The 23,763-nt window shown below is 52.7% G+C and overlaps 13 protein-coding genes across 13 annotated transcripts; 9 read left to right on the forward strand and 4 right to left on the reverse strand.

Annotated features, from left to right (window-relative positions):
• Positions 1 to 333: 333 nt before the first annotated feature.
• Positions 334 to 994, forward strand: PtrM4_117080 (scytalone dehydratase; the record flags this gene model as incomplete). Its single annotated transcript, XM_001935055.2, has 3 exons — positions 334 to 370; positions 418 to 473; positions 524 to 994. 3 exons carry the CDS (start codon positions 334 to 336, stop codon positions 992 to 994), a joined length of 564 nt encoding a protein of 187 aa, XP_001935090.1.
• A 2,090-nt stretch (positions 995 to 3,084) lies between these two features.
• PtrM4_117090 (Bindin multi-domain protein) lies at positions 3,085 to 3,467 on the forward strand (the record flags this gene model as incomplete). Its single annotated transcript, XM_001935056.2, has 2 exons — positions 3,085 to 3,287; positions 3,359 to 3,467. 2 exons carry the CDS (start codon positions 3,085 to 3,087, stop codon positions 3,465 to 3,467), a joined length of 312 nt encoding a protein of 103 aa, XP_001935091.2.
• A 364-nt stretch (positions 3,468 to 3,831) lies between these two features.
• Positions 3,832 to 4,594, forward strand: PtrM4_117100 (RNA-binding protein (RRM domain); the record flags this gene model as incomplete). The annotated part of the gene is made up of 2 exons (XM_066108253.1): positions 3,832 to 4,479; positions 4,592 to 4,594. 2 exons carry the CDS (start codon positions 3,832 to 3,834, stop codon positions 4,592 to 4,594), a joined length of 651 nt encoding a protein of 216 aa, XP_065961438.1.
• Positions 4,595 to 5,156: 562 nt separating this feature from the next.
• PtrM4_117110 (uncharacterized protein) lies at positions 5,157 to 5,351 on the forward strand (the record flags this gene model as incomplete). The annotated part of the gene is made up of 1 exon (XM_066108254.1): positions 5,157 to 5,351. One exon carries the CDS (start codon positions 5,157 to 5,159, stop codon positions 5,349 to 5,351), a length of 195 nt encoding a protein of 64 aa, XP_065961439.1.
• Positions 5,352 to 6,034: 683 nt separating this feature from the next.
• On the forward strand, positions 6,035 to 8,808 carry PtrM4_117120 (uncharacterized protein; the record flags this gene model as incomplete). The annotated part of the gene is made up of 5 exons (XM_066108255.1): positions 6,035 to 6,149; positions 6,191 to 6,374; positions 6,426 to 6,469; positions 6,523 to 6,717; positions 6,812 to 8,808. The coding sequence occupies 5 exons, from the start codon at positions 6,035 to 6,037 to the stop codon at positions 8,806 to 8,808; spliced, it is 2,535 nt and encodes an 844-aa protein (XP_065961440.1).
• A 376-nt stretch (positions 8,809 to 9,184) lies between these two features.
• On the reverse strand, positions 9,185 to 9,789 carry PtrM4_117130 (Drf-FH1 multi-domain protein; the record flags this gene model as incomplete). Its single annotated transcript, XM_001935058.1, has 3 exons — positions 9,185 to 9,452; positions 9,558 to 9,630; positions 9,759 to 9,789. 3 exons carry the CDS (start codon positions 9,787 to 9,789, stop codon positions 9,185 to 9,187), a joined length of 372 nt encoding a protein of 123 aa, XP_001935093.1.
• Positions 9,790 to 10,787: 998 nt separating this feature from the next.
• On the reverse strand, positions 10,788 to 11,415 carry PtrM4_117140 (dynein light chain type 1; the record flags this gene model as incomplete). The annotated part of the gene is made up of 7 exons (XM_001935059.2): positions 10,788 to 10,852; positions 10,914 to 10,983; positions 11,035 to 11,061; positions 11,125 to 11,159; positions 11,212 to 11,245; positions 11,297 to 11,319; positions 11,379 to 11,415. 7 exons carry the CDS (start codon positions 11,413 to 11,415, stop codon positions 10,788 to 10,790), a joined length of 291 nt encoding a protein of 96 aa, XP_001935094.1.
• Positions 11,416 to 11,691: 276 nt separating this feature from the next.
• Positions 11,692 to 14,453, forward strand: PtrM4_117150 (RNA-binding protein (RRM domain); the record flags this gene model as incomplete). Its single annotated transcript, XM_001935060.2, has 4 exons — positions 11,692 to 11,916; positions 11,966 to 12,736; positions 12,922 to 14,067; positions 14,118 to 14,453. The coding sequence occupies 4 exons, from the start codon at positions 11,692 to 11,694 to the stop codon at positions 14,451 to 14,453; spliced, it is 2,478 nt and encodes an 825-aa protein (XP_001935095.2).
• An 857-nt stretch (positions 14,454 to 15,310) lies between these two features.
• PtrM4_117160 (TEA domain containing protein) lies at positions 15,311 to 16,161 on the forward strand (the record flags this gene model as incomplete). Its single annotated transcript, XM_066108256.1, has 2 exons — positions 15,311 to 15,821; positions 15,917 to 16,161. 2 exons carry the CDS (start codon positions 15,311 to 15,313, stop codon positions 16,159 to 16,161), a joined length of 756 nt encoding a protein of 251 aa, XP_065961441.1.
• A 432-nt stretch (positions 16,162 to 16,593) lies between these two features.
• PtrM4_117170 (uncharacterized protein) lies at positions 16,594 to 18,201 on the forward strand (the record flags this gene model as incomplete). Its single annotated transcript, XM_066108257.1, has 1 exon — positions 16,594 to 18,201. One exon carries the CDS (start codon positions 16,594 to 16,596, stop codon positions 18,199 to 18,201), a length of 1,608 nt encoding a protein of 535 aa, XP_065961442.1.
• Positions 18,202 to 19,153: 952 nt separating this feature from the next.
• PtrM4_117180 (uncharacterized protein) lies at positions 19,154 to 20,408 on the forward strand (the record flags this gene model as incomplete). The annotated part of the gene is made up of 3 exons (XM_066108258.1): positions 19,154 to 19,733; positions 19,826 to 20,371; positions 20,392 to 20,408. 3 exons carry the CDS (start codon positions 19,154 to 19,156, stop codon positions 20,406 to 20,408), a joined length of 1,143 nt encoding a protein of 380 aa, XP_065961443.1.
• A 1,645-nt stretch (positions 20,409 to 22,053) lies between these two features.
• On the reverse strand, positions 22,054 to 22,608 carry PtrM4_117190 (uncharacterized protein; the record flags this gene model as incomplete). Its single annotated transcript, XM_066108259.1, has 1 exon — positions 22,054 to 22,608. One exon carries the CDS (start codon positions 22,606 to 22,608, stop codon positions 22,054 to 22,056), a length of 555 nt encoding a protein of 184 aa, XP_065961444.1.
• A 63-nt stretch (positions 22,609 to 22,671) lies between these two features.
• Positions 22,672 to 22,899, reverse strand: PtrM4_117200 (uncharacterized protein; the record flags this gene model as incomplete). The annotated part of the gene is made up of 1 exon (XM_001935063.2): positions 22,672 to 22,899. The coding sequence occupies one exon, from the start codon at positions 22,897 to 22,899 to the stop codon at positions 22,672 to 22,674; it is 228 nt and encodes a 75-aa protein (XP_001935098.2).
• Positions 22,900 to 23,763: the final 864 nt, after the last annotated feature.

Below are 23,763 nucleotides of genomic sequence, written 5' to 3' on the forward strand. Positions count from 1 at the left end.
CCGCGCAGAACTCACCATGCAACCACTTTTTCCTGCCGTGCAAGCCCGCTGAAACACCAGGAACTCAGGGTGTTCCAAGAAGCTGGCCGGCCCCGTCGCGGCCGCTGGCACGGCATCGGCAGGCTGGAATGTGCGGACGGCGGGCGGGCCGCCGTGGGGTGGGGATCCGAAGCTACCTCATCGCAAACGACGCAGTTGACACCACTTGAAGATGGAACACAGCAGATATAAAGAGCTTGGAAGTATGTAGTGAATAGATATAATCGCAGTATTGAACCTCATATCAAGTTCCCAACACAATCAAGTCACCAATTTGAACAGGCAAAAATCATCATGTTTGAGAACGCCAAATTTAAGCCTACTTTCGAGGGTAGGTCTTCGCAATGTACTTTCAATATCAATGAATAACGAAACTAGATGTCATGGGCTGCCAGTCGGCATGCTACGAATGGGCAGACAGCTACGATAGCAAGGTCAGTTGGGATGATTCACCGGTAGCCAGCACCCCACTCATCCATTACAGGACTGGGAGCGCCTTAGCAAATGCATTGCCCCAACACTTCGGATCGACTACCGCTCTTTCCTGAACAAGCTCTGGGAGTCCATGCCCGCAGACGAGTTTGTAGCCATGGCCTCTGACCCCGCCGTGCTCGGCAACCCTCTCCTCAAGACGCAGCACTTCATCGGCGGTACGCGGTGGGAGAAGACGTCCGACGACGAGATGATCGGTTACCACCAGCTGCGCGTGCCGCACCAGCGGTACACAGATGAGTCGCGCACCAAGGTTGCGGTCAAGGGCCATGCGCACAGCTTCAACATGCACTGGTACAAGAAGATTGATGGAGAGTGGAAGTTTGCTGGGTTGAACCCAGATATCAGGTGGTTCGAGTACGACTTTGACAAGGTCTTTGCTGAGGGTCGTGAGCAGATGGGTGAAGAGGAGGCCAAGGCTGCAGCGGGCATCCCGGAGAAGTTGACCGGCCAGGCACTGTAGAGGGGACTTTGGAACGTGGCCTGGAGACGTCACGGGATGAGTCATGAGGGGATACATACACATGCATTATTTAGGCATATGATGTTGAGCTCAACCAAATGGAATATGTAGTCAACATGCATCAAGATTGTGCCTTGAATTTTGCGTTGTGTGGTTGATGATGCATCATGACTTCAGACGCGGACACATATGTGGTCGGCAAATGGATGTCTCGTGACTCCGGCCTAGAGAGGAAGTGCCGACACTAATGGGGAAGTAGCAATGCGCAAGATGCAGTACAACGGGCAATCGCGATGGAAGGTCCAATGCAACGGGAAGTCGCGATGAAAAGTGAAAGACGTAGTATGAATATGTAGGAGGCAATGGACGGAGGTGAATTGAGCAGAAACCATCATGTTAGGCACGTGCCGAATGGAGTATAATTGCCGAGAGGACCAAGGACGTGATGGTTGCCACTGCCAATCCGAATCTAATGAATCAACCAGAGTGCTCACAGCTCCAATGAAGCACAACGGCCACGGTCTGTCTCTTCCAACTTGGCCGTGTGATGGTTGCGCTCTAGCTGCAGACGGCATGGCTATGACCATGACCATGGCCAAGACCACTGGCAGAGGATGGAGGTCTGGCTGACGGTACAGGCATTTGATTCGACCGGCGCGGACATGTGGACGTGTATCTGGATCTGGCCAACAAAGGGCATGCGAGGCAGTGGAGAGTAATGGGTAGAGGGGGTGCAAGTGCAAGACTCGCATACTACTGCATATCCGTAGGCCATCTGCTACATTTTATGGCTCTTGGTGTTCAACGTTGCAAGTCGCACCCCGCTCCAGCTCCAGTGACGGCTCCCAGCTGCAAGTCATCGCAGCGGCCCAGGGGTGGGCCTCTAATAATAACGCACAGCAGATCGTGCATCCCGCACCGCCCTCGAAAGAGGCGACGGGCCAATCTGGCGGCGGGTGAACAGCGTGGCAGCCTGGTAGAGCATCTGCGGCGAGGTAGGACGGGCCACTCGCACAGTCGCTATTCGCATGCTTGGGCGTCCAAATCCTTGTATCGATCTCCAAAGCTTGTGCCAGCCTGAACCAAAAAGTCCTTGGGCCGTCCGTCCCCAGGTCCGCACTGCGCATCGCTACCGAGCGGCGCAGACTTAGCGGTTTCTCTCGGCAGCACATCATCTGCTGCTCTCTGCTCTTCTACCCCACCCAACCTTCTTCCCACACAGTCGAATCTGCCATCTTCAGTGCGGTCTCTTGTCTGGTCTCTTTACTGCGTGGTGTTGTTTGGATTCCATCTGCTTCCTCCTCTTACGCCGGTGTCCTTGAGCTTCTTCGGTGCGTATGCATTTCGCACAATTTTCATCTCGCCTTGGCGCGCGCCCGCTGCACAGCTGGCGTGCACACGCATAACCAACACGCTGATTGCGCACACTCAATTGGCGTCCCCTCCGCTTGTTGCCCGTGTGCGCACCGTCCGCTGACGTCTTCCGTCTCCCGTCTGCGTCGACTTACTCGCGTCCGCTGCTGCTCACGATGCAGCTGAGGGGCAGCGTCACGTCGTCGGACGCGCCCTCGCTGCTCGCTGTCGGCTGGTTGCGAGCCCTCCTGTCGTGACCGCAGCATGTGATGCCTCGTTGTGAGACGCCTTACTGACCGCCCGCCTAGATTTCATTCGAGCTTCCTCACGGTCACTCGCTCCATCCCCCTCACCTACCCACCCACTCCTTCGGCCGCCATCTGGAGTTACTGCTGCCGCTTTCTCCCACTGTCTCCTTGGCCGTACCCAGCTACGTCTGTGGTCCTAAAGCTTTTGCGCCTGTTCTTGCCAATCTGCACCACGCCCGCACGCTTTACTCGCACTGATTGAGCGACTTTCGGTTCCACGCGGTAAGTGCAGCCCAACATCTCCCCTCCACCTTCACCTTGCAACCCGCTGCCTGTAGCCATTGTGCGTCCATTCACCGGCGCTAACAATTGCTTTTCGTGCGCAGGCAATATAACCGACTCTCACACATCGCCATCATAATTAGAGTTCATACACTTACTCCCCACATCCACTAGCTCAACCGATTTACCCCGCTTGATCTATTCATCATGTCCTTTAACAACGGTTACCCCGACCAGTTCCCCCAGGGCCAGCCCCAGGGTGACATGAACAACCCGACCCCGCAGCCCGGCGACATGGGCCAGCCTATGGACACTTCTGGTAACGGTTTCCCACCACAGGGAAACATGGGCCCTCCCGGCAGCGCTGGCGGCGATGGTCAAGGCCAGGGCGCCGGCAAGACCACTCTCTGGTGAGTTTCCCACGTGCGCGCGGGGTGATGAGCAAAATTTTGGCGGCCAGTCCCGTTCTAACAGGGTACAGGATGGGTGAGCTCGAGCCGTGGATCGACGAGAACTTTGTGCGCAGCATTTGGTACAACATGGGCGAGACCGTCAATGTCAAGATGATCCGCGACAAGTTCTCCGGGTAAGCATAGATATCTCACACGGAAAAAGTCTCCAGGCTAACTACCGCATAGCAGCAATGCTGGATATTGCTTCGTTGACTTTGCTAGCCCTGATGCTGCAGCCAAGGCACTCAGCCTCAATGGCTCACTGATTCCCAACTCGAACCGCCCCTTCAAGCTGAACTGGGCCTCTGGAGGTGGTCTTGCTGACAGGAGGCAAGTGTCCCAAGTCTCGAAATACAAGCACATGGCTAATGAGTCGAACAGCCGAGACGAGCGTGGCCCCGAATTTAGCGTATTCGTTGGAGACTTGGGCCCGGAGGTCACCGAGTTCGTCCTCGTCCAACTTTTCCAGAACAAGTACGCGTCCACCAAGTCCGCCAAGATCATGTCCGATCCCATCAGCGGCATGTCGCGCGGCTACGGATTCGTTCGCTTCGCCAGCGAAGATGACCAACAGAAGGCTCTCACCGAGATGCAGGGCGTCTACTGCGGCAACCGCCCAATGCGCATCTCCACCGCTACTCCCAAGAACAAGAGCGGTGGCCCCGGCGGTCCCGGTGGAATGGGCATGCCCCAAGGTGGCGGCGGCCCTGGCATGGGCATGTACTCGATGAACGCTCCCCCAATGGGAGGCTACTACGGCACTCCTCAGCCTATGAACCAGTTCACTGACCCCAACAACACTACCGTCTTTGTCGGCGGTCTCTCTGGCTATGTCACCGAGGATGAGCTTCGATCCTTTTTCCAAGGCTTCGGTGAGATTACCTATGTCAAGATTCCTCCAGGCAAGGGATGCGGCTTCGTCCAGTTTGTGCAGCGCCATGCCGCAGAAATGGCCATCAACCAGATGCAAGGCTACCCGATCGGCAACTCTCGCGTCCGTCTGAGTTGGGGTCGCTCACAGAACAACTCGGGCCCGGCTGGCACCCCTTACCGCCCTGCACCACCTCCACCTGTGCCATTCGGTCCCGGAATGGGCATGCCTCCACAACACCCCTATGGCGGCGCTGGCGGTTACGGTCCTATGATGAAGGTAAGTCCTTAATCAATCTCGGGTGGCACAACATGCTGCCAAGGCCACTGCGCTTGTCAACATGCGTCACCTAGCCCTCCTCCACACATTGGCAATACTGACTTTGCTACAGTAAGCGCACTCTTTCCCTCTGTATTGCTCGCATGGCGCTTCATCCATGATTCCTCTCCGTTGGCTTACTGCAATGACCCCTTTCATGACTCGGCATAATGAATTTCGAGCGTTTTTGGTCTTTACTATAACGGGCGGTTCTCCAAAAGTTCTCGACTTCTTCTGACGACACCAATCTTGCTGGAGGGCCATAGAAGGGAGTCTTTGTATAACAGGCCATCACTTCTGCCATTCGGATTTTTCTTTCTGAGCGTGCTACTCTCTTTTAGGGAGCATTTGGGATGTAGCTAGTCATGCATGGGTCGGATGCTGCTTTCTGTCAACTGCCTTATTTTCACGAATGTGCGCTGCTACAAGCAGGATTGGCTAACATTCCAATCACACGAGTCTTTTATTTTTTTGTGGATTTTGTTGCGTGCTTGCTTGCTTTGTTGATTCTGAACTTCTGCTCCAAGTGCATCCTAGCATTTCATTGCCGAGTTTTGTTAGCATGGTTACCAGCCTTTCTAGTATATTGGTGGACACGATGCTAACGTCTGTGTTGCAGCTTCAACGCCCAGTCTGGGATGCCTTCACCATATTCGCCCACGACGAATAACCCTGCCGGCGGTCAAGCCAAGGGCGGACAGAACAGTAACCCTGTTGGTCCCGGCGCGTACAGTGGTTACATGTCACCTCAGTCAGCCGGCCCCAACAACCCTGGATACGGAACCTCCGACTTCAACTCGGCCTTTTCACAGCAGCTGCCTTCCCAGCAGTAGTGGGTTCACAATCCACGTCGGTTATACCTATGTCATGTACTCTTTGCCGCTTTAGCATGGAGTTTGGGAGTTTGACTTCATGTAACACTGCACGGATGCCCATATCGGTACTCAAATGTGCACTTCTTTAGCAAGGCGTCTGGCGAGTGCGGCTATATGGTATAGCGAGCCACAGAACAGGCGTTTGGACGACGGTGTTTCTTTCTGCTGTGTTAAGCGCGCAACAGGGCTCATGGCAAAGACGCCCGTCTCTAGAGTCAGTGCGTGTCTTGGATTTCGAGTTTGGATTTCAAGCCTCTAAAAATGTAACGGAAAAGTTAGATCGAAAAGGCGAACGAGTCGCCACTAAAACGACCATGGTATTTACGCGTCATGAGATTGTATATCAATGCTATCACTATATTCATACCAAAATGCGAACATGTGCCTCGTTGATGATAGTGCAAGTGCATGCGAGGCTCTTACAGATACAGATCGCTCAACATGTTCAGGAGCCATCATGTTGAAGCGCTATGACGTGGTCTAGGCAATCGTACCTTCTTCATCGCAAACCCTTCGGCGTGCCCCTCCGCCGGGCAGTCCGATCCAATGATTCTCTGTCATCCTCTCAAACTCCTCGCCGGAGCAACCGCAAATTGCTTGTTGAACTTTTGGATCTAAACAGCAACAATTGCACGCCTGCCATGCGATACGACGACTGGGATGTAATCCTGTTTCCGAAGGAGTCTCATGTGCCTACACAAGAATTCAAGACGGCCTGTTACGTTTCACCAGAAGAATTTAAGCTTCCTCAATTCCGTGAGCCTCACTTTGAAGTGTGACGTACTAACGTTTAATAGATGGACGGCCACTGCCAACCTTGACCTGCTACATCAGCTCTCTTCCTCCATCGACCCCATTTCGCGTCTCAATACACTCATGGGCTACAGCAACAAAAGCCTCGCCGATCATCGAGTCGCGGAGGAAGGCCAACCAGAAGATTGTGTATTCAGTTCAGGTCATCGTCGATGGGGCTAGAGTTTTGTAAGCCTTATCTTCACTGGCAAGGCCGAGGGCAAACGCTCATCACCGTAGCCGCGGTTTCTTCGATATCCATTCTAAGTGGCCTCAAGAAATTGGTATGTTGCATTCACTTTAGAGCGGATAAACAATAACGCTGACCATGCTGAAGCGCACGAGAGGAGGTCACTCGCCTTTACCGAACATCCTACAAGTCGTCAGAAACTATGCCTTCAATTTCCGCCCTTTCATCAACATACCCTCATGCAGAACTCATGGGACGCTTGCGACCCCAACGGGAGGATAAAGATCATGCTTTCGGAGCAGCTGATCGGCAAAACAAGCAGCCCTGGCGACATGGATCTTGGTATTACTAACGACATCGTTTGCTTCTCATTCCAACATGCTCCAAAAGGTTTGGAGACTTGTTTTACTTGTCATCGAATTCTAATGGATAGCAGACATATTAGAACGCGCTGGTATCTCATGGCCAATACGCAATCCATTGTATTTTCCCAATGCACAAGATCGAGATATACTGCTCTCTCGAAAATCGCCCACGATCTCTTGGACCCCAAAGTCTCGTCCTCTTGCAGCAGATGTACATATGCAGTCACCATTGTCGCATGCCTCCAAGTCCGCCTTTGCCAGACCACAGAACCTTGAGCCTAACAGACGACTCAACGCGCATTTACCACCAATCTCAAACTTTGCTAAGCTACAGGCGGGCTCCAGAGGCAGTTTTCGCACAAGAACTTGGGATGACTCCCTGAGCTCGCTTGGTGATGGCGACGAGATGACCATGGACACTTGGTCAACAAAACCGACGACATCGGGATCAACAAACGACATGCCCATGTACGATTACATGTACACATCGTCACATTCATCAAGGCCAGTTCCACCATGGATGAGCAACATACCACCATATGACCAGAACTTAGGCACAGACTGGGATGAACAACGATCGATGAGAGAGAAGGATAGACAACTCGTAGTGACGCTCCGAGAGGACCAACTAGGTCAAATTATCGAAGCCTTGAGCCCACCGAAACAGAGTCATGAGCAACCCAACGGATCCGGCAATCAGCGCCATGGACACTCTAGCCGTCCCCCAACAGCCCATACATACTATCCACCCAAGATGGGAAACAATGGATCCACCAACCGGTCTACTTCAGCACTCATGGCGCGCAAATCCACATACCCAGATTTCAACAGTGCCCTAAGGAACGCCGCAACTAAGCAATCACCTAGCAAGCAGTACTCTAATGACATGCTAAAGGACCGACCACTCACCACGTACCAACCCTCTATGTCTAGTCACAAAGAGAATTGCTCGCCTTCTCAGGCGCGTTTACCAACCCCATTCCCCATCGCAAACCGCGTTCCGACTCCCAATCCTTTCTCCCAGAGATTCAACACTGCCAACTCTGATATCACCATGAGAGACCCCTCGTCTGCGCAATCGAGCATGCATCGATTTAATCGCAGTGAAGCACCTCCCCCACCTAGTACTCAACTTGGCAAGTTTAGCTCTGCACATGGACCGTCAACGGTGAACATACGGAGTAGAAAGGAAGGCATGGCGGCTGATCTACCAAAGTTGTCGGATCACAGTATACGACACGACCAGAGTCTACTTCCAGCAGTTGGCACCGAAAACTCTATGCACAAGAACATGTTCCAGAAATCCAACATCCCGTCTCTCGTTGAAGTCATAGACGTCGACGCAATCGACCCTCATCTGCACGCCCCTTCTACAAACATAGCGAACACCACTTCAATGCCTTGCCATCTTTCCCCCTTCAAAACACCTCGTCCTAAGCACAAAAACAACAGCCCCTCGCTCTCCAGCATCGATAGTACGGGTCGTTTAGAACGCCAGCTCTTCTCCGCGCTGGGCGAGGAACTAGCTTGTTTCGATCCGAGGGATACGAATACACTGCATAAGCACCAGCATCAAGATCACGAGCGAGAAGACGAGCGAGATCGAGACGGTGCCGGAAACCCAACTCAGGGTATCGACACCCAAGGCATGGGTCCGGAACTCGCCCTCGCGCTCGGCGGCGGTCTTGCCACACCCAAAGCAAACACCCACTTCCAGCATAGAGGTCCCGAAAAAACCAACGCTGAGCGCCGCGGGGGACCTACCAAAAATACCGGATCATGGCTTATCGAGCGAGCGAGTGGCGATATCGGGTTGAGTCCGAGAGGGGATAAATCTCTTAATCCTACGGCCAGCGACTTTGAACCTATGGGTAAGAGAAAGAGAGATGCAGCACTCGAATGCAACATCGATGGCGACGTAGAAAGCGACGAGTACGAGAGGAGGGGCAAGAGGGAGAGGAGTGAGACAGGGTTTGAAGGGGATGAAGAGGAGCAGGGTAATGGGGAACTTGAGAGAGAGGCGGAGATGGAGAGGGAGGAGGTTGTTGTTTGTGTGAGAGGTGGTTAAGCACTCGTGAAGGTTGAGCCTAAACATGTGTTACCGGAAGGTCATTGTTGTCTTGCGTTTTCTTTTTCTATGGGTATTCTACGCATTGGCGAGTTTGGGTGTGGATTGCACATTGACTGGTTTTGTTGTTAAAAGGAGGCCAAATGGAATAGCAAGAAAGTAGTAAATAAGTAGTATATGCACATTAAACTTGATTATCAAATTTGAAAGAATGTAACAAGTAAAGGAAAAAGGTATGTGGTATCTCTGTTTCTTTTTCGCTGCCCATAACTTCGAAGACCCTCATTGTCCCAAAAATGCCAAAGAACCACGATCCATCAACACTGCCACTTTCCTAGGGTATCCACATCCACATCCCCTACTTCACTCTCTTCCCTCACTTATACTGCGGCACCCCCTGCGGCGGCGGTCCATACCCACCCCCGCCTCCACCAGGAGCACCAGGCGCGCCATTACCGCCCGCCATCATAACAGCACCGCCCTGACTCGCACCGCCTTGACCCATCTGCGACTGTACATCCGGCCGGTACTTTATATCCTGCCAGAAGTTGCAAATGTGGCAGCCGACTTCCTTGTAGGGTTTGATGGAGAAGGGGATGACGGGGATGAAGCAGAAGGTAAACCATTCCCAGCGTTTCATGACTCTGTGGGGTACGTTAGTGGATTGTAAGGGAGGAGGAGGAGGAGGCGGGAGAGTGGTAGGAGGAGGGGTATAGGGATATGGTGGGAGAGGGATAGGGGAGACATACCGTCCGCTAAAGTTTCCGCAGTTTTGACATTGCACTGTTATGTGTTCTGCGCCGGAGAGCTTGGATGTGAAGGCTGTGGGGTTTGTGTTAGCGAGATTGGTCTCTGAGGTTATATTTATATCGAGGCTCTGGTTTTACCCCTCTCACCCGTGGTGGGTTGGTGAAGGGTAAGGGGTATTGCGGTATAGGTGCCGGACGTACTGTGTGTTCCGCATGTGAAGAAGAAGAACATGGTTGCTTGTTATGCGCGTTGGGTGCGCGAGTGTGGTATATGGGATATGATATGCGTCTGACGATCGTCTTCGCCGTGCGTGTGGATATGTAGGATGCTTTCGTGCCGGAGATCTCGCGCTCGTGTTTCGGTGGAGTGATGTCGCGTGTTTCGACCAAGCGTGTCTAAGTACCTTACGAAGCTCCTTGCTAGTCCGCGTGTACTTGGGTATATAACGTCTCGTGAATCTGTGTCGCGTGCTGTCGCCGGAGTCGATGTAAGAGTGAGTAAGGTGGTAAAAGGACAGGTTAAAGGCTGTGCGGTTCCGTTGATTGAATTACTTCCGGTTGGTGACATTGGCGCCGAGGGAAAGGCTGCGTCATCACAGACCATCAGCCACACTTGGCCGCGTCTGCATGGGGCTAGCGGCTAGGCCCGCGGATCCTGGGGATAAACGCGCCTGCATAGTTCGTTTTGTACCGGGCTTTTGGGTGGAAGACAGCGGAAGCGCGGGATTGGGAGTAAGATAACACGATGGAGCATCTGTGATCCTATAGATTAGTTTGCTATAGTTATGGGATAGCTCACGGCCATGACACGTCCTGTGGCGCCACCAACGCTGTGCCACGCAGCTGTTGGCAGTCACTTGATCACCGCCTCACGACCCATCATATTCACTTCCCAGAGTATGAGCAAGAACGCTTTATTATAGTACCTGAAAGCCTCCAAAGCCAGTTTTGTGCAAAGGAGACTCGTTACAGTCGTTATGATGGTAGCTGCGACCTCAACATGGTGCCCTGATAAAACGCCATTGAACAACAGAGCCCCGGAATCTTGTTGGCAGATTGCCACCCATACTGCGAAGACGACATGGATCCTCACTTCTAACCAATCCTAGACGACTAGGCGTCTTGGAACCCTGAGACGGAACAAACGTCGTCACCCATGAGGCAAAAGTTTGACGATGACGGAACATGGGAATGGCAGAGGCCGAGGGTGCCTTGATCACTTGCATGCGCTTACTGAGTCTTGAACAACAGAATAGCGCAGTGACCGAGGTAGAAGTAGATGAAGTGTTTCGTCTCTGCCCAGGTGGTGTCGGGTTAGTTGCCGTCGGCCATGTACTGGATGAAAGGCGCATATACCATGAGTGACGAAGCTTCCAAAGTTGCGGCCTACGATGCAGTGCCATGTGGCGCCCTTTCGGCTGTCAAACTACACATAGGTTAGCGCACGCGTTGGATGCAAAAGAATTATGTTTCTTACCTCTTTCTTGATGTACTGGGCGATGTCCTATATGACGATTGTTAGTTGAGACCCTAACAAGGTCTCGGATCGGGTGGATAAAGGACCCACCTTCTCAATAGTGAACTGCTCCATAGCCATTGTTGCTACGAGATGTCAGCTCCTGCGTCAGCCGCATGCGGAACGAAGGTCACTCACCGACTTCAATAGCCTCTTGCTGCATCTCTTCGCTCTGTTGCACGTGTCAGGAAACGGTAATAAAAAGTGACTGCATGAGCTGTACCATGTCGGCCGACTTGATCTGGGCTGCATATCCTATTAGCTCGTGCTCTTTCAAAAGTACCGGCATAAACAAAGCGTCTCACCTTCCTGCTTGTGGGCATCTGACTTCTCGCTTGCCATTTTGACGAAGTTCTCGTGTGACACGGGGGAATGATTATGGAATTAGATTTACGGAGCGGGCGCAGTCTTATACGGCCGGTGTCTTGTGAGAGAGGCTATGTTTGTTGTAAGGCTGCTTGTGTCGGTGTTTGGGTAGGCGCTCGCGCGCGGCCTAAGATACGTGGCCCGAGCTCTCACTAGCGCCACTAGTGTGGATTTGCGAGCAGGACAATTTTTCTGAACGCGAACTTTTGACCGACAAGACATTCGAGCCGGTCTCAAACTTCATTGCACAGCATGGAGTCGTCCCGAATCTTCGTGCGCGGTCTGCCGCCCAAATTCAGCGAAGATGACGTCCGCAAGCACTTTGCCAAATTCCCCATTACCGACGTCAAGTTCTTCCCGCACCGCCGCATAGGCTATGTCGGCTACAAAACGCCCGAGGACGCCGCAAAGGCGGTCAAGTACTTCAACAAGACGTTTATCAAGCTCACCAAGATTTACGCTGAGATTGCGCGCCCGGTATGTACTTTGCGACGGTGATGGTGACCAGCGGGGCTAATGTGCGCAGATCGCCGACAAGGAACTGCCAAAGTCACGACGGCAGCTAAAGCTCGAGAAGAGTGCGCCAAGCAACGATGAGTACAGGCCGCCGCGGCAAGAGAACGACCTCAAGCGAAAGCGAGACGAGGCTGAGCAGGATCCCAAGTTGAAGGAGTTTCTCGAGGTCTATCAGCCGCCCTCCAAGACGAGCTTGTGGGCCAATGGCGATGAGCAGCTCAACGAAGCGCCCATTGCCACTGCCGACGAGGCTGTACCCGAAGTTGCTGTGCCAGAGGACGAAAGCGACGACGACTATCAGGTCATCTCGAAAAAGCCCAAGATTGCGCCAGAACCCGCCGCCTCTGTCCCAATACAGCCCAAGCCCGCCGAACAGCCTCCACCAGAGCCCCAAGCTCAAGATATTGACGGCGGTGAGCCCATGGAAGATATACAAGAGGCTCCTGCAGCAGAACAGGGTCCTGTGTCCGATGTGGACTGGCTACGATCAAGAACAAACCGAGTCTTGGAGCTGGTGGAGGACGACGAAGTACCCTCAGTCGGCGCCGTAGCACCTCAAGCGTCGGTACCACAGCCTCCTGTAGCTAGAAAAGCTTTACCAGAAGTGGTGGAGGCGCAGCCGGAGCCAGAACAGCCCACTGAAGAACACCCAGTCGTTGCTGCACCAGACGAAGAGGACAAGATCCGTGAGACTGGCCGACTCTACCTGCGGAATCTCCATTACGGGGTAACCGAAGACGAGATCCGGCAGCAATTTTCAAAGCATGGTACTCTTGAAGAAGTAAGTCAACATCTCTCTCTTCCTTCCGCCCATGCAATGATGAACGTCAAGATAGGGACAACTGATGCTTCGGCATTTGAAGTTACCTTGTGAAAGTATTTTAGTAGATGTCTTTCTTATCTGATAGTGGCAAACCCTCTTGTATATGTCAGCGACTATTTGACGACCGTTGCTGACTAGTATAGGTACATGTACCACTGAAAAAGGCCGATGGAAAAGGCAAGGGCTTTGCGTTTGTCCAGTTCGCGAACCCAAGCGACGCTGTCGAGGCATACCTTGACAACGACAATACCATCTTCCAGGGTCGTCTCCTTCACATCATCTCGGCAAAAGCAAAGAAAGACACCAAGCTCGATGAGTACGAGATCTCAAAACTGCCTCTCAAGAAGCAGAAAGAGATCCGGAAGAAGCAGAATGCTGCAAAGGCTACCTTCAACTGGAACTCGCTTTACCTGAATGCCGATGCAGTCATGTCCACCATTGCAGGACGCATGGGCATCAGCAAGGCTGAACTACTCGACCCCACATCCGCAGATGCTGCAGTCAGACAAGCCCATGCTGAGACACACATCATCCAAGAGACAAAGTCCTACTTTGCCCAGCATGGCGTTGACCTGGAGGCCTTTCAAAGAAGCGCCAAAGGTGACCTTGCTATTCTCGTGAAGAACGTTCCTCACACTGTAACGCCTGATGAGCTTCGTAAGCTGTTCGAGGAGCACGGCACTGTGACCAAGTTTCTGATGCCACCCACGGGAATGACGGCCATTGTCGAGTTTTCCAACGTCGCCCAAGCGAAGACGGCCTTTATGTCATTGTCGTACCGGAAGATGAAGGATTCGATCTTGTATCTGGAAAAGGCTCCCAAGGATCTGTTCAAGGAAGGTATAGCAACCAACTTTGTACAGACTACATTCTCAGAGCAGCCTGTTGTAAAACCAACTGCGACCGACCTGCTTGTGGATGCTCCCGAGCCCGAAGCGACAAACACCGCTACTCTGTATGTGCGGAACCTGAACTTCTCCACGACTACCGAGCGTCTCACCGAGGCGTTCAAGCCTTTGTCCGGATTCCGCAGCGCGACCGTTAAGACGAAGATGGACCCTAAACGTGGCGTGCTATCGATGGGCTTCGGTTTCGTCGAGTTCAACAATCCCGAGACTGCTACTGCTGCTTTGCGAGCCATGGACGGCCATGATCTTGAAGGGCATAAGCTGTTGATAAAGGCATCCCACAAGGGCGCCGATGCGGCTGAAGAGCGTCGCAACGAGGATGCAGCCAAGAAGGCGGCAAGCACGAAAATCATCATCAAGAACTTGCCCTTTGAAGCCAGCGTAGGATCCCTTTGTTACTTTAACATAGCTCCTGCTAACCTAGGCCGCAGAAAAAGGATGTTCGCGCTCTATTCACCCCTTACGGCCAGCTTCGGTCTGTTCGGGTGCCTAAGAAGTTTGATGCGTCTTCACGTGGGTTTGGTTTCGCAGAGTTCACCACGAAACGCGACGCCGTCAACGCGATGAACGCATTGAAAAATACTCACTTGCTGGGCCGTCGTTTGGTTCTTGCATTTGCAGAGGCTGAATCTGATGACCCCGAGAAGGAGCTTGAGAAGATGCAACAGAAGATGGGAGCACAGGCCAACAAGGTCGCCCTCCAACGTCTGACAGAAGGTGGTCGGAAAAAGTTTAACGTTGCAGGCACCGATGATCTAGACGAGTGAACGCGAGCGTGTTCTGGTAGGTGTTGCACGCGCGACACTGTCAAGCTTGACACCACCCCTTGCTCTCCGACTACGGAAGCTAGGCCGCCCTTCGCCGCAGTATGCTCAAAGTAGTAGCGTACTCGCCCCCGCCGCACATGAACTCTATATTTAGATCACCGTTTTCTAAGCCACGACAGGGTACATCTACAGAGTGAATCAATGGGCATGGCCACCACACCGCGTTTCAGATTACTCCAAAACCTGGGGAGTAAGGCGGTTACGAACAAGACGTTTGTCGATCACGCTGGCTGACGTAGTTTGTTGTTCGCAACCACTGACATCCATCCTTGATCTGAGCAATCCTTAGCGGCTCTCCTCGCACACGGCCAATCAGGTGACGGTCGAATTGGAGGCGGTCGACTTGATGCCCTTGTTCCCTCTGCTAACTTATCATATTTACCATTCCAGCAGGTGATGGAATTGCGATGAGTGTAATTACTTGGGTGGCAAGCGAAATGGCGGCTATGAACAACGGCACGACGCAAGTGTTGTTAATTTCATAGTAATGGCCATGTTACCTCGTTGACTGACCCCTCTGCCATTTCGAGGTTAGCGGGTGTCGTATCGCACCCTAGAGTCGGTGCAGGCTGTCATGTAGTCCTCCTGCCTAGGGCTGGTCATCTGGACCACACTTTATATCATTGCAAACTATCTGCATACCTTTACCTCGCCACATACTCAGATACATTCTCGTCTTCCTCAATCACCACCCTCAGTCGCTCATTGCTCCAACTGCCTGACACTCGTTACATTCTGCGACAGCCGTCATTCTTACCCTTATCATTCCATTTGCTTACTCCCATGCCATAGCCGCAATGCAAGTCCAACACCAACCCTTGTGTGTGCCGTTGGAGGATGTCCCCCTCTTAGTTACTACGGCCGACACCTCATCACAGCAGCGAGTCGTTCTACAAGAGCGATCAGTTAATCAGTCCCACGAGTATTATGGCAGCACTACCTCTTTGCAGCTAAAGCAGCATGGCAGTCCTAGCCCAACAGAGAATGCACACGCACAACGAACTACCGCAGCAGGCGCCTACTATACCGGCAATGTGCATGCAAACCACGTTGGATTGGCCGGCTTTGGTGTTGAAAAGTCGGAGAAACATATCAGATATGAACTCGACCGGATATACAGGATGTTGGCGCGATCAGACAAGTATCAAAAGTACCGCGAGAAGCAACCTGTCCTTAGTCCTGCCGAAGTCATCGCAAGAGATGCGGCGGAGGAGAAGGAGCGAGCAAGAAAAGAAGCAGCGGGCGAGAAACCGGACAAGAAGGATAATACCGTGTGGCCAGATTTCTTGGAGCACGCATTTTGGAGAGGTAAGATATCACGCTCTTACAACACAGTATGAAGTTTTCTTGTTTAATGGATTCATTCACTAGGTTCACACGTATACTAATCAAAATCGACGCAGCACTGGTTCGATGCCCCCCGATGGGGCGAAAAAAGCTCATGTTCGAAGGCAAACTGCGAGGACGAAACGAACTGATCCAGAACTCGATTTCCAGAGACACGGGCATCCGTCGGGATCGCAAGCGGGTATCTAGTCACTTGCAAGTGCTCAAAGGAAAGCTGGAAGGCTTCAACTTCGGTCAGTACCCGTTCCGTACATCCTTTCCCAACCCCTTTCATTGGCTACGAGTTCCGGCTCTTCAATAAGCGCCGAGTATAGTTTATCGGGACTTTCTTATCTTCCAGATTACTTCTAGAAGGCATGGTGGTGGCTTTGCTGTTGCTATTCGTGTTGTTGTTCGTGAGGGTTGGGCAAGGGACTGCCCGAAGTGGACTAACCGCGCAATAGTCCTTGCCTACATCTCTCTACCAGAAGACTCAAAGAAGCGCCGCCGCGGGGAAGTCGCCTCTCAGGTATATCATTCGTCGCACCTGCGTGCCCGCCAACATGCGCAGCGCACGGATTCTGTTACCAAATATGAGCATGATACGTCCTCACTGCACCTTTGGCCGCATCTGGGTGGCTCGGACCTTTCTCTAGGCGTAGCTGCGCGGAGCGAATCGTCATCGCCTTTTACTGTGACCGAGTTTGCCATGACAGTAGATGGCGAGCATCAGCCTGTGCATTGTTTCACAAAGATGCACTCCAACGGCAGACTTGATAGTTTGGACATTGCAGACTTCAAGTCGTGGCACCGTCAATATCCCGAGTTCGACTTTCTACAAGCTGAAACAGAGACTTGGGCTAGGCATGACCGGAAGGTGCTGGTTTGCGATTCATCTATCAAGGTGATGACTGAAGCACGACCAAAAGCTAACCTTACCATCACGTTCGATCTTCATTCGCAGGTCAATCTTTCAGCGCTTGCTTCTCTTGAATGTACCACTCGCTTTTACGACAGTGGAGATATTGCTTCGAATCCACAGCTCGATCCAACAAAGCATGAGCAAAAGGAACATCGCACGTCTTGCGAATATCACCCAGACCCTCGAGGCTCGTCGGGCCATCTACGTATCGCTTTTGGATCACCATTCTGGGTAATGCGCCTAGCCAAGTATCAGAACCTAAGACACAAAGACGAGAAGTCTGTAAGGGATTCCTTACTACGCCTGACAGCAACGCAAGACATATACGGTATCATGCCTGGCACAGGCGATGCTCAATGTCTTTTCACGATCCTGTGGAGATTCCAGCAGACTAGGAATTCTGCAGAGGTGGGCAGTATGAAGTGGCGCTCGGTCAGCCTCGCCCGCTGTCAACCGGCCATCGAGCAGAGGTGGTGTCAAGAGATGGAGTACAAGACTGAGGTCATGGAGAGGGATCATGAGGAGATATTGGATGATCCTACCCCCGCAACGGCGGATATATCGCTCTACCAGCAAGCTTCACAGCTGCCCTTGGATTTTGCGCATCCCCATGCAGATCACCCGTACGGAGTGCAATCTCATCAGGAGCACCCGCCTCCGTCGCTCTCCCTCGACATTCTCGCCTCCATGCAACCGGATCTAGAACACGTTGATGCTTCAGCGACCACTACCGCAACCGAATTCTCTCGACAAAGCTTTGCGCTTTCACACACGCAAGATTTGTTGCCCTCTAATGCACACAATGATTTCGACTTTGACGGTGGCCACATCACCATTAGTGGTGCTTTCGAGCCTGCCATCAACCTATCAGCATACGACAGTTTCGGCATTGCGAGCCAGAGTACAGGCCTCGAGAGCCTGCATGCGCTTGCTGGTCTAGAACACGATGAACTGGCCAACATGGGACTTGCTGTTGGTGAACATGGACAATTGGTTGCTGTTGATACAAGCAGTCATATGCAAGACCCCACTGACTTGGCTTGCTACTCAACAAAGCTCAATTGGCATCACGCAGATCTTATCTCGCATCTCGAAAACGCCGCGGAACAGTATCACCCTTATCTCACACACGACGATCACGAGCAATCCAAACAAGGCCATGAGGTGATTCATGCCCACGACATATATCAGCAAGTCAACCAAGAAGAAGGTTTGGTCGTGCAGGGTCTTCATGAGGCCCATGCCAGCGTCAATCAAGGTCTCTGGGATTTACAGGGTCTACAGAGTCCCTTTGAAGGAGATACAGGGGGTGGGGCTATCAACGAGGTGGATTGTCGGAAAGAACAGTCCCACGGGCTAGGTTTTGGAGTGTTGGATTTAATTGAGACCAGAGAAGTAGGAGCTACTAGACATGGGGACGATCTGCTAATGACGAAATGACTGTACGTTTTCCATGTATGATGATTAGACGATGTTGGCCAAGGGCACTTAGTTAGACGGGATACCAGTAATGTAATGATAACCTAATCTATGAGAGTTGCTACTTCGTATCCATGTACCTGTCCTTTACCCGTCTTCCCGGTTCTCTTGACGTCAATTGCAAGGTGAAACACGTTGCAAGCCACTCAGCTGCTCTTGATAGAGTACTGCAGATAGTTGGTCTGAGCACGCTACTACAGGGCGGTGATAACGTGCATCTCAACGGTCGAGAGGGCGCTCCTTGCGCTCTTGCGTTGACGTAGCTGTTGGAATGCCTAAAATAGACGGCGCATGCATGTTGGAGAAGCTATGACCCAGCGGAGCCGGAGGTTATGGTAAACGCAGATGTAAGTCGGTGCAAGGACGTATGCAGGCCAAGCTCGGAAGGTGGAGACAAGCAAACGGGCATGCCGTGCTTGGGTGCCACGAGACGCGGTAAGCGGGAGCCTCAAGGCTGAACTTGAACTTCACCTCACCATCCAACATCAATCGTCTTCTTATCCAATTACAGTATTTTTACGGAACCCATTCGTTTGCAAGTAAACACCACCGACAACTGAGGCCTTCGCGAGAAGACCTCAACCTTACCGCTTCCTGTGTGTCCTGCGCGTGGCACGTCGTCGCGCAATCACATGCATCTACCCCACCAAACGGCAATTCCCCACTCTATTCGCAAGCTACCGCTACGACAAGCTAGCAAACGAGGGCGCCGTGCCCGCTTCCCACCCGGTCCCTCGTTATTATGCCGGCGCCAGGAGAAGATCTCTTGCGGTACTTAATTGTGCCTGCTCCACTTTCTTCTTCTTTCCCTTCTTCAAGTCCGGCTGTCACTAACAACGTCCTGAGTGAGAATACGGCAAAAACGTCGACTGCAAGAGAGAGACGCAACAACGAGGCTGAAACATCTTCCACCATGCAGATGCAGATTGATACCTCAGCTGCACCGCCAATGTTCGCTGCGTCATCCACGGATGGTGCTGTGAGCATCGACGGTGTGGTGAGTGTAGGCGACAACGTATTCAAGGTTGACGATTTCCTTCGAATGAACGAGGGAATTCACAAGGCGCAGAAATACGCCAAAACAGCATCCAAGAATAACACCGATACCGTCACACCTCTAACTCCCATAGCCGTCGGCGCCCGCTCGTCCAAAAACATAATCTTGCTCCATGAAAAGTACCAGGCACTTGGTATCCCTCAGCCTGCGTTTACGTACGGCGGAAGCAGCGTCGAGGGCTGGAATGTTAGTGTGAGTTTTCCTGGACTGAAGGGCATGGAGGAATTGCAGGATTTGAGCGTGGACAGGATGTTTAACAGTAAGCAAGAGGCCAAGGAAGCAGTGAGCGAGAAGGCGCTTGGTGTACTAGAAGAGTTGGAAAAAGAAGGACGTGTCACGGGCGGTAGAACCAAGAGGAAGAAGAGTAACGCTGTAGCGGCTGCAACACCAGTTGAAAAAGAAGAACCGGGTGAGAATTGGGTTGGACAGTTGTTAGGTACGTTCATCTCCCCCTCCTCCTCTTCCATTCCCGCAAAAGCCTAGTTAGATATCCAAACCCGGTTTACTAAAAACACCCAACCACCTTAGAATTCCAACGCTCAATCTCGGCCCCCCAACCCACATACACAGACTATGCATCCGGCACCCGCTTTGCCTGCCTCCTCACGCTAGAAAACCACCCCCACCCCTTCGGCTCCCTCGACGCCCTCTTCTCGTCCAAGAAGTCCGCTCGCCAGGCCGCCGCTCGCACAGCGATAACGTATTTCAAAGACCAAGGCGTCTGGCCCGAGGACTTTACTGCCGTCGGTGGTATCAAGAAGAAGAAATCTGCCTCCACCACCGACGGTACCGCACTCTCACCATCCCGACGTCCCTCATCCACACCCTCCACTACATCAAACTCTACGTCTACCCCTGGCACCGGCACCAGCACCACAGGTCCAACATACGCCTACCGCGTCGCCACCCTCGCCACAACGCTCGCCCTACCAACGCCCGAATGGCACTTCACACCCCACCCGTCCGACCCCACCTTCCACACGGTATCTTGTTTCTTCAAAGACGCCGGTCCGCACGCCGGACCCATTGGCGAGGCGCGGAACGTGTATGGGAAGAAGAAGGCCAAGGAGGAGTGTGCGCGGTTGACGCTGGAGTATTTGGAGAGGGTTAGGGGGGAGAGGATGGAGTTTGGGAGGCGGGTTTTGAGTGCGTTGAAGGAGGGGGTGGTGGGGTGTGGAAGGCGGGGAGGGGAGAGTGAAGAGGAGGAGGTTGAGTTTTTTGAGGATGCTGTTGAGGGGTTGTAGATGTGAGATGGAGATTGAGACTTAGATGGGTGTGATGGGTTGGATCGTGGGTTGTTTTTTGTTCATATGACGATGTGGGTTGGATGTGCACTTGCATATTACTATTCAAGAGGAACAGAACGAGTGGAGTTTGGGTTGGATATTCTCCCACCATCTCCATTATACTGCACTACAGTGGATAGCTTGCTTGCTTTCTCTTTTTGCATGGTCACTGGCGTTTTGTATCCTTGGGTTAGACATGATGATGAATGAGACATGACTACATGACTTTTGATATACATACTCATTTCCCTTGGATAGTCTTTGTATGTTGTAGCCCGCCTACATTTTGGACATGGCATGTATCCATCTCAACCAGCCATCCAGTCCAAGAAGCTTCCACACCACATACACACACACATATCAAGACCACAGCACAAAACCACACTTTCGACAAAGAAGCCGGGGATGTCATAATACACACATACACTACTTGACCCCCCCACCCTATCCCATTCCAATTAAACCATGACCAAACAATCTTCAAAATTCTCTTTTAGGGCCCGATTTCGCTGTGGAATCATGCATAGACAGCACAGCAAAGCCACGCGGACGTGTACTCACGCGGACGTTAACATCTGTACATGACATCCCCTTCTGTTGTCCGCCATCTCCCAATGGAAAGAAAAAAACTTGGACAAAAAAACATCGAAATGTTATCCTCCCGCCAACCAGACCACGTGACTGCTAAGAAACGCCTGGAGAGAAAACGGAAACTAGACGCAGATGATGGAAGAAAAAGACGACTTGTCAAAACCAGCGCTTAGCTTAGTTAGCGACCTCGCTCTTCCTCTTAGTCCTATCGCGCTTCTTCTCCTTGGACGCCTTCTCGGCCTTCTCGGCCTTCTCAGCTTTCTCAGCTTTCTCAGCCTTCTCCAGTGCGGCATTCTCCTTGTCGCCATCAGCCTCGGTGTTACGAGTGCTACGGGAGGACTTCTTCTTCTTGCCGCCGGCTTCCTCGGGAGTGGGTTCTTCGGCGATGACGGCAGGAGGAGCGGGGGCAATGGGCTGAGGGACGGATTTTTCCTTCTTCTTCTTGCTGTCTTTCTTGGCGGGGGTTTCGGCGACGGCGGTCACGGCGGTCACGGGGGCTGCTGCTGCGGCGGCAGAGGAGCGCGAGGTAGGTAGCGGGACGGGGGTTGAGACAGTGGCTGGGGCAATGTGGATGGGGAGGGTGTTGCCGTTGACAGCTGGGGCAGTCTTCTGGCGCTTGCGAGGTGTCTTTGCTGGGGGAGAGGGGGCTTTGGTAGGGGCCTCTTCCTCGTCGTCGGAGACATCAGAGTCAACGGCACCGGTTCCGACCTCAATCTCAGCTTCGTCTTCGTCCTCCTCGTCGTCTTCTTCGACTAGCTCGGCGTCCTTGATACCCTTCTTGGCAAGGTACTCGGCGAGGTTGATCTTGTACTCCTCCAGGTTCTTGCGGTACTGCGCCTTCCATTGCTGGAGGATGTTAGTGACATGTTGATATTGGCGTTATACAAGCAGACTCACCTCCTTGTTCTCCTCGGGGAGCTCGGCCCATCGCTTGTTGACTTCAGTCTGGACAGCGTTCTTCTCCATGATAGCACCAGAAGGAAGGGCGGCCTCGAGATCTGCCTTGACAATGGGACGCGCACTCTGAGCATACAAAAAGGCAGCAGTGAGGGGCTTCTTAGGAGCATTGGGGTCCTTTTCCTTCTTTTCGCGCTTGCGTTTCTTGCCCTTGTTCGCATCTGCCGCGTTCTCGACGGGAGCAATAGCTTGCTTTAGCTCGTCGGCAGCAGCACGTACACCATCAGCGAGGGATTGGGTATTTGTGGTGAAGTCGCTGAAAGGTGCTTCGCTCTCCTCATCACCCAGGACAGAGGCGCAGTGTTTGCGATAGTTGCTCAACAAATCGGTAATGCCATGCTGCACGTGGATGAGGCCAGCCTGCAAGTTATGGAGGGAGGCGATGACCTGATTGTAACTGTAAGCAATTGATGCGTCATTGGCAGCCGCATCTTCAGTAGCGATAATTCGCTTGCGCTGTTTAGGTCGCCCTGGCATGATGGCGCCTGCCTGAGGCTGAGAAGGGGGTTTTGGCATTGATGAGTCGCGTAGACGAGGCGATCAACGTGGTACAAAGCAAAAGTTTCGAACAGTTTGTGTGGTGGCGCGGTAATGCGCCCTGGGTACGAGCTTTGCGCAGGTTCGCGACACGATAAACTCAGGGCAGGCGCGTCGCAGCAATGGCAGGAACATGATGAGAATAGTAGTACTAACCGAGTCGCGCGTCTTTTTGTATTCGGCAGTTGAGATCATAAGGTCGCCAGTGGCTTCCTTCTTCTTGGGCGCCATGTTGAGTATGAAATGTAGGGGTGATAGCTAGATATTCAAGCAACGAGGGCGCGTGGTTGAGTGAGGGAGAGGAGCGCGGGAGCTTGAGGGGAACGGGGCTTTGAATTTCGGGCAGTCGCCGGGGCAGGCGCCTTAAGTGACAGCGGTGCTCGCTAAAACGTGCCCTGATTCTGGGCGCCCCCCTCCCCCAGCCCATTTTCAGCGGTCCCAGCAAAAAATACCCCCGAATTTCAAAATGGCTGCCTGGCCTCGCCTGGAATCATTTGCTTTTCCGCGCCGCTGCTGCTGCTGTTGATTGCGCCCGCTGAGCTGCTCTAGCACACGGCGCAACCTCGTATATCATACGCATTGCATATGCAGACGCGCCTTTGTTGTTGATATACTCTTCAACGCGTTTTTGCATCTACAGCAAGACGCGTAAGTCGTCTCTCTTGCTGTGCAGTGCATAGTCCCGCTGCAGCGTGTTGTGCACCTTGTGCGGCCTTGACCGCCTATCAGTCGCGTGCATTGCGCTGAATGGTGCCGGCCAATTTGGCCTCGCCCGCCCTTGACTTGGGCTGGCTTTGGTGCCACCTCCCCTACCTTTGGCCGTCCTGATGGCGCCTCCGCCTAGAACAGGGCCTAAACGCGCCATGAAGCTCTTCCAAGCACACCTCTGCACCTACATGTCTCACTTTCTCCCCCACACAACGCAATGCGACACATGATAGCACCTTGGATAGCATCAATCGACTTTGTTCTGTCACATGTCAAGCTTCGTTTTCTTCGTATACCAACATGACTATTTAACTTTGAATCATCGCGTCTGATGACGCAAATCGCAAATTCTGTGCGGACAGCTACTAGCACCTTGGCTCACGGCTG

This window comes from Pyrenophora tritici-repentis, chromosome 6 (assembly GCF_003171515.1).
Source record: "Pyrenophora tritici-repentis strain M4 chromosome 6, whole genome shotgun sequence".
In the NCBI taxonomy this organism is placed as follows: Eukaryota; Fungi; Ascomycota; class Dothideomycetes; order Pleosporales; family Pleosporaceae; genus Pyrenophora; species Pyrenophora tritici-repentis.